Source organism: Glycine max, chromosome 5 (genome assembly GCF_000004515.6).
Source record: "Glycine max cultivar Williams 82 chromosome 5, Glycine_max_v4.0, whole genome shotgun sequence".
Classification (NCBI taxonomy): Eukaryota; Viridiplantae; Streptophyta; class Magnoliopsida; order Fabales; family Fabaceae; genus Glycine; species Glycine max.
Window position 1 is genome coordinate 8,550,181 of NC_038241.2, and position 8,523 is coordinate 8,558,703.

Consider the following 8,523-nt stretch of genomic DNA (forward strand, 5'->3'; position numbering starts at 1 on the left):
TTACTTCTTGTATCATTACTCTAGAAATAAGGTTTTGGACAAGAGAAATCTTTTCGTACCCGGGATCATCATTCATCGGAATGAAATCCTCTGCTTATTAGAAATGACTAACTTTGTTTGATAGATCATAAATATTGTCTTAGAAGTTTTACGGGAATATAAATGTAAAATAGTATATTTATGATCATCTTTAATTATTTACTCATTTAATAATTTAATTAGAGTAACATAATATTTTTATCATAATTAAATTTATTTTTTAAGTCAAAAAACCTAGATTCCCACCTCCACCATAATGTTTTTGTCAGAAAATTGATCCAAAAAAAATCTTGAGAAACATTATTTTATGATAATATTATTTTTAAAAAATTAATAATGGAAAATATCCATTTTGATCCATAAAAGTTTTAAACGATAATAAATTAATCCTGAAAAATAATAAATTAAAATTAAATTCTGAAATGTAAAAAGTGTAATAAATTAATTATGTAAACAATTTAATAATAAATTAATCTTTATACTCTATAATTTATTATTAGATTGATTCTTAAATATTAGAAATGATTTTACAAATTTCTTGGCATCACCTCATGGGACTATTTACCCATTCAATAACAAAGCCCCTACCTAATTTTCTGCTCAACTTTCCTCGACCTTTCTCTTTGCACTTCAATCCATAGATTCGAAACCCACACAATGCTCCCAGCAATGGCCATGGACACCACAACAACCCAAGAAACCCAAATCCACGTGGCAATAGCACCCTCAGCGCCTCCACGCGAATAAAACACCATTCTGAAAACAACGTAAGGCCGCAACAAACCTTGCACCACCGAATACATACCATAAAACGACACTGACACGGCGTCGCACGCCCTTTCCGCGACCCGTGCGTGCACAGACGAGGAGTCACTCCTCCTCCGCGCACACCCCAGCGCCCACGCGTTTTGCAACGCGCTGGTGGCCTCGGCAAGGGCGAGGAGGGCGAGCACCGTGACGACCCCATGGACCGTTGCGTGGCGGCACGTGAGGAGCACGACGAGTGTGGCGAGTTGGTGGAGGACGAAGGGGAGGTCCCCGGCGCCATTGAAGAAGGCGACGAGGTGGAGAAGGTCAACGACGAAGTAGGCGGCGTTGAAGTCCAGCACGATGTTCTGGAATTTCATGTTGGCAGCGGAGAAACCGCGATCCGAGGCGGAGAAGATGGCGGCGGAGGAGAGGAGCACCACCAGAGTGCCATGGAAGATGGAAATGAAGTAGCTGGAGGCTTCGGGTCAGGTCTTGGGACTCCATTTGCAAAATATGATGAAGTAGCCGAAGAGGTAAATGAAGAGGAATAATAAGAAGAATTTGACCATGTGAGTTTCCATATTTTTTTGTTTGGTTTCCGCGAAGGGTCTTCCGGAAGAAATAGGACCATAAAAAATGAGGTATTTTTTGAAGAGGCCAGTGAGTTTGGCCGGGGGGTTGAGAGAGTGGAAGATTGTATACAAGGATGAATTGGGCATGTTTTATTTGGTGGGGTTTTGTGAAAAAGAAAAGAGCAAAGCGCGAAGGAATAAAGTGAGAACAATGGAAGATGAGGGAGGGAGCGGTGGGAGGGGGGATCAACGGTTTTTATGGGGTTGGTGAGAAAAAGTGAACTCCCGTTTGGGGTTGTTCAACGATTGCAAGACTTCAACTTGTGCAATAATTTTAGGATGTTTTAAATTTATTTTTATTTTATATTTATATTTACTAACATAAGTAGAAGGAATAATCAATGAGAGATCTATGACCCAAAGTTAGTTGGAGCAATATAAGTTCGTTGATTTTTAAAATAATTATTTTAAATGGTAATTTATGATTAAATAATAATGTAAAATTATTTTTACATTATGAGTACATTGACATTAAATTATTTATTTATCCTCAAAGAAGAATAAATCAGAGACACAAAAATAAATTAGAGGATTCAAACACATAAAATTAAAAGGTATAATATATAAACTTTTAAGATAAATATATGTGATTTCATTAAAACGAGAGATGCATTTTTCCAACTTCACGTAAGAATAATTATGTCATAGGATTGTTCTACTAATATCTTATAATATGACTAATAGATAAATATGTCCTATAATTGTGTCCTAAAGTATGTAATTGAGAATTTGAATGCATAGGTTCATGTGTATACAAGAGTATATGCACTACAAGAAAAATAACATATGTCTACGGACAAAAACCATTACTAGATGTTAAAAATACGTAGGTAACTGTAATAAAAACTTTGTCCTACGGATATTTTGGCCGTCAACTTTGAGGGGTGTACAATGACAGATTATAATATGTCAGTAAAGGTTTTACCTATGGATTTATTTTCACCTATAATTACATTTGATTGTCACTATATATGATTCCTACAATTCACAATGTGTGCAAGTAAAAGTCATAAACCTATATATACAATGTAGGTAAAAATATTAATTTGTACCTACAACCTTTAACTGTAGGTAAAAGTCATTAACTTACTTGCCATTGAAAGACCATAAATACAAACCATTTACTTGTATTTATAGGCTTTAATCGTAAGTAAAAGTCACATAATAAAAAGATCACATTGCTTGTTACTTATTGAGATGTTTTATGTTTTTAAATTATTATTAATATTATTATTTAGTTATCCAGATAAAATGAATATCAATTGTATCTAAGTTAATTGTCTAAGCCTTTTACAAGTCCAAGGAACTAATCTATGCAATAAAGTAATTGCCTTACTTAAAAAAAGAGTTCTAGTGGTTTTTAAACATTGGAGAAAAGATTGAAAATTGACAAACATTGACTAATTAAACTCCTCTCTCTATGAGGGATGAAGGGGACAAAGGTCCATTTCCCAGGAAAGTCACATAATCACAAAAATAAACAAGAGTACTTATGTATCCCAAAACACCTAACAAAGATGAGATGATATCTAGCATCTACAATAACCAACAGCATAGCCATATCCAAGTAAAATCACATAATCACAAAAATAAACAAAAGTATTTATGTCCCCAAACAGCTAGTCAAGTGAGATGATATCTAGCATTCACAATAACCAACAGAATAGTTACATTCAAGTAATCACTGATCTACACATTCATAAACTAAGTTAGCAACAAATTTTTAAAATGATCAAGAATATATGTAAGAAGAAAATGTCTTTACCTCAAAACCATTACTTGGTTATCTTCATTGTTGCAAGCCATTACAATGACATAAAGGAATACATATTAACATATACAAATGAATATCTTATGCCAATAGATGTGGCAGCTTCTTAATTACAGTTGCATAGGTATGTGAATCAACTAACTTGGCCTAACTTGATTCTTAAAAATCATATTAGAATAGAAAAAATATAATAAAGCTTGATTAGTTTGAGTCAATTCTCAAAACAATAAAATTCAAACTCTTTTACTTAGTCAACAAGTCTAGATACATAAATGACTTAAGGAAAAGAGGAGACAACCAAGTAAAGGGAAGCTACAACTTACTACATACATAGATAATACGGATACACTACAAGCTATACCATATGCTAACAAAAATGGTATTGTCAAAATATTAATTATTAAATTTCAACTCACCTCTAGTTGGGATTGTTTGTAGTTTGATTATATTTACTAGTAGAACCATTTGTAGGTACCTAAATTAAAATAATGTTTTTTCTTTGTAAAGTATCATATCATAGTTAAATATGTGAATAAGTTCAATTATAAATTCATACCTCTTGATCTACAGCTTCTAAGACTTGATTAATTTGTGGATCTTTTGCAAATCGCACTTTAAGGACAGCAACAAGGTTTCCAAGCAAATTCTCCAATTTTTTAATTCTATTGTCTGCATAAGAGCTTTAAGATGAACTTTTTTGATGTGGAAGCTTGCCAAGACAACGCACTCATCCTCTTTTTTAAGATCCTTTAACTTTTGAATATATATCATTTGTCCAATTAGTAGAATGTTGGGAGCTTTGTCAATTTTGTGAACTCTCTACTTCAACCATTTTCATTTTTAGTTCATCCTACATAAATACACCTTATAAATTATTACCATGCATCAATATCCTCAATACTTCAATGCACTAAACAAAATTCATCTCCTCATTAGTTACTCCTCCTCACAACATCACCCCCATGCAATGCAAGTCCTCATATTTTGAGTGATTCCTTTTGTTAATGTTGCTTATTTTCTATAACCCACAAATATAAAAATTCAATAATAAAAATAAGCATATAATATATAATTGTTATGTTAGCCAAAGTTGGTAACATTGTACATGCATACATGTCCTTTCTTAGAACACCAATAATATACTAAATCACGATATTGAGAAGGATCAACCCTTGGATCTCGGATGTGAGCAACCATTTCCTCCTTAGTTTTGCTCTCATCATATCATTTTGATTTCAATTCATATTTAAATTGTCTCCATTTCAGACTCATGTCATCAATCAATATTTCCTTTTTTTGTTCAATTAATTCATGAAAAAATCGAAACTTACTCTATTATGAGTATCATTAACAAACAAAAAAGATCATTTTGTTAGACATTACAAAACATAAAATTTTGCAAGAATCAAAATGAAACAACACTTATAAAGTTTTATACTAGACCTTAATCAATTCAACCATGTCAGTAATATAGTCCTCATGCATGTCTTTCCAGCTAAGAAAATTGATAGGAACACATTGGTGTCTCTTTACCAAGCTCCCAATTGCATTCAATAGAGTTTTCCCTTCCCAACCCATAGGATTGCCCTAATGATCTACTTCAACAAGTATGAATTCTCCATCTAGCAAGTTCCACACATCTAGCATATGTGTATAACCTCTAGTTCTCTTTTTACCTAAATCATTCATGGATATTACATTTATCATATATATATAAAGAGTGAGAGAGAGAGAGAGAGAGAGAGAGAGAGAATTTCCCCAATGATCTACTTCAACAAGTATGAATTCTCCATCTAGCAAGTTCTACACATCTAGCATATGTGTATAACCTCTAGTTCTCTTTTTACTAATCATTCATGGATATGACATTTATCATATATATATATATATATATATATATATATATATATATATATATATATATATATATATATATAAAAGAAAGAGAGAGAGAGAGAGAGGTGTATATACTTGCACTGTTAAAAAGACCGAAAATTATAATTACCTTTAGTTGAACTTTCACTTGCACTTCCAAGAGAAGTATGAGACTCAACATGACTTTATTCCCTTGTAAGACTTGTTCATTCCCTTGATCTATGTCATTTGATTGCCCATCACCAATTCATATACATCTCTGATTTTAGCATGCACAACAACAAGCCAATCATTTTGTGTTTTATTCTCCACATAGAATATTTTCTTAGCTTGAGATGCAAAAACAAATGGGTCATCACATATATCATTCCTTGTATGTTGCAAATAATTGAAATTCACTAATGTCATACCGAAATGATCAATTTTGCAGCCCTTGTTTATATCAACCCCATCACACTTGAAAAGTACAACGTATATCTTCCTGAATAATCCAATTGAATTATATTTGTTAGTGCACCATAGTAGTGGATTTATCCTTCCTTTGGGTTTTTATCTCTTGAACTAGCATAACTTAGTGTCTTAATAGTTACAACAATGCCATTGTTTTGAGTCTTCAAGTAATTTTCATGGGTCTTTGTATGAAATCTAACTCCATTAACAATGTACCTACTATATCTTCTCACTATTTCTAGTGGACCACGTGCTAACCACTTGATATCATTCGTCACTAGAGTGTTGTCTTGCTCTTCCAATCAAGCAACCTACCTCAATTTTATTTCAAATGGTTAAAATTTTAAATGAATGCAAAATTTAACATTATTTATGCTTCCTAAACTTATTTGTGTTGGATCAAGTGGCCTCAGAATAATTAAGAAGGGGGGTTGAATTAATTATTCCTAAACCTTTACTAATTAAAAATTTACTCTTCTAAGGCTTTTACTATGTTGTTAAGGAAATAAAGAACAGAGATGAAACTTAACCAAAAGTAAAAGTGGGAATTAAAGTGCACAGCGAAAATTAAAAGAGTAGGGAAGAAGGAGACAAACACACAAGAGTTTTATACTGGTTCGGCAACAACCCGTGCCTACATCCAGTCCCTAAACGACCTGCGGTCCTTGAGATTTATTTTCAACCTTGTAAATTCCTTTACAAGCAAAGATCCACAAGGGATGTACCCTTCCTTGTTCTCTTTGAACAACCTAGTGGATGTACCCTCCACTAGAACTGATCCACAAGAGATGTACCCTCTACTTGTACCACAAAGGATGTACCTCCAATGTGTTAAGACAAAGATCTCAGGCGGTTAAACCTTTGAAACTTTGTGAATGGGGATACAAAAGAATTCTCAGGCGGTTAGTCCCTTGAAATCTTTTGTATATGGGAAAGGGAAGAATCAAAAGAATTCTCAGACTATGTCGTTTTGAATTCTTTGACAAGGGAGAAGGGAGACACAAAAGAATTCAGGCGGTTAGTACTTCGTTCTTTTGGAAAAGGGAGAAGAGAGACACAAAAAGAATTCAGGCGGTTAGTCCCTTGCGAATTCTTTTTGGCAAAGGGATAAGAGAATGAAAAAGATGAATATCACAAGTTTTCAAGGTTTGGAAAAACCAGAAAACTTTGGAAAGCTTTTGGCAAAAGGAAGAAGAAGAAGAAGTTCAAAGAGATTCATAAATCAATTGGCAAAAGTTTGTTGTCAAAAGAATGAATTGGAAAGATACTTGAAATGCAAAGCAAAACCTTGCTTTTATAGACTCTTCATGTCTGGTCAAGAGAACCATTAGAAGAGTTATGACTTTTAGAAAACCTTAAAACCAATTTGAAAAAGTCAAAAACTATTTGAAGAGTTACATCTTTTGATTTGTTCAGAAACTATCACTTGTAATCGATTACCAAATCAGTGTAATCGATTACACAAAGCTTTTTAGTGAAAGAATGTGACTCTTCACATTTGAATTTGAATTTCAACGTTCAAGCACACTGGTAATCAATTACCAAAACATTGTAATCGATTACAACTTTTTGAAATCAATTGAAATGTTGTAAATTCAGTTTTAAACTTTTTCAAAAACATTTTGCTACTGGTAATCGATTACAACAATCTGGTAATCGATTACCAGAGAGTAAAAACTCTTTGGTAAACATGTTTTGAGAAAAATCCATGTGCTACTCAGTTTTCAAAAAAACTTTTCCATACTTATCTTGATTAATTCTTCTCTTAATTCTTGAATCTTGACTCTTGAATCTTGATCTTGATTCTTGGAAGCTTGAACCTTGAATCTTGATTCTTGATTCTTGAAATCAAATTTCCTCTTGAACCTTGAAATGTTCTTGATTCAATCTTGAACTTATTCTTTGATTCTTGAGATCATCATCTTTGTTATCATGAAGTGTTCTTAACTTTTCAGCTTTTTGTCATCATCTTTGTTATCATCAAAACTCTTTGAATCAATCTTGATTCATCATGAAGCTTGCTTCTACAATTTGTTAACGGAACCAATATGAAAGTTATTTCCTATTAATTTTGTTGAATTCATATTGAGATAATCAACGATTTTGTCTCTTGATAAGATCAGTATGGGCTCTATGTAAAAAAGGTTAGAAAAAGTAAGCATTAGCATTGATAGAAAGATATTATACAAAATTTCAATAACTAAATATAAACATTAAACAAATCGTATTACTTTTGAAAGGGGTCAACATTGTTGCTATTGAAAAGAACATAACTATGTGCTTGAACCAATGCTTTCTCATCAAAAGAAATTTGAGAAGCTTTTTTCTCTTCTTCACGTTGAATCCAACTTGTTTCTTTCTCCCCAATGATCTACCTCTTGGATTTAAAATGATTCTTCACCCTAGATAGATATCTTGAACAAAATATCAAGCATTCATGAGCTAAATATCCTTCTGCAATATATCCTTCTGGATGTGCTCGATTACAAAAAAAATGACTTTAGAGTCAAAGGGAACCTAAAATGAAAATTTTAGGTTACAAATTAAGATAATATCATTTTACATTATAACTCTAGAATCATCTATCATGATACAAACAAGGTCCTGACAATGCTTACATGGCATTGTCAGGGCATACGTGTCGCAATGCCAACATTCCTTATTCCCACCCAAAAACGTCTTTTCACTATGCATTTATTATTTTTGTCGTTTTGTGCGTGGCCGGTTAACTTACCAATGCATTTTTACCTTTCCAACAAGGCTGAACTTACTGTTTGTGTTTTTCGACTTCCAATTGGGTCTCCACGGTCTCCATTGTTTCACGCTTTGCATTTTTCCATTTTCCATTGTGGCTTTTGATTTCTCTCCCCTTTGGATTTGCTCTCCACGGTTTCCATTGTTTCACGCTTTCCATTTTCCATTGTGACTTTTCGATTGTGGCTTTGGAATTTTCTCCCATTTGGATTTGCTCTCATGTGATGACTCACCGTAGGTGCACTTCATTCC

At 33.0% G+C, this 8,523-nt stretch overlaps 1 protein-coding gene across 1 annotated transcript; it reads right to left on the reverse strand.

The window, feature by feature from the left end:
• Positions 1-623: 623 nt before the first annotated feature.
• Positions 624-1,166, reverse strand: LOC100783711 (TLC domain-containing protein At5g14285). The gene has a single exon (XM_003525570.4). It carries the CDS (start codon positions 1,164-1,166, stop codon positions 624-626), a length of 543 nt encoding a protein of 180 aa, XP_003525618.2.
• Positions 1,167-8,523: the final 7,357 nt, after the last annotated feature.

Coding starts and splice junctions, on each gene's coding strand:
- LOC100783711 (XM_003525570.4), bottom strand. CDS start 1,166: ATGAAATTCCAGAACATCGTGCTGGACTTCAACGCCGCCTACTTCGTC.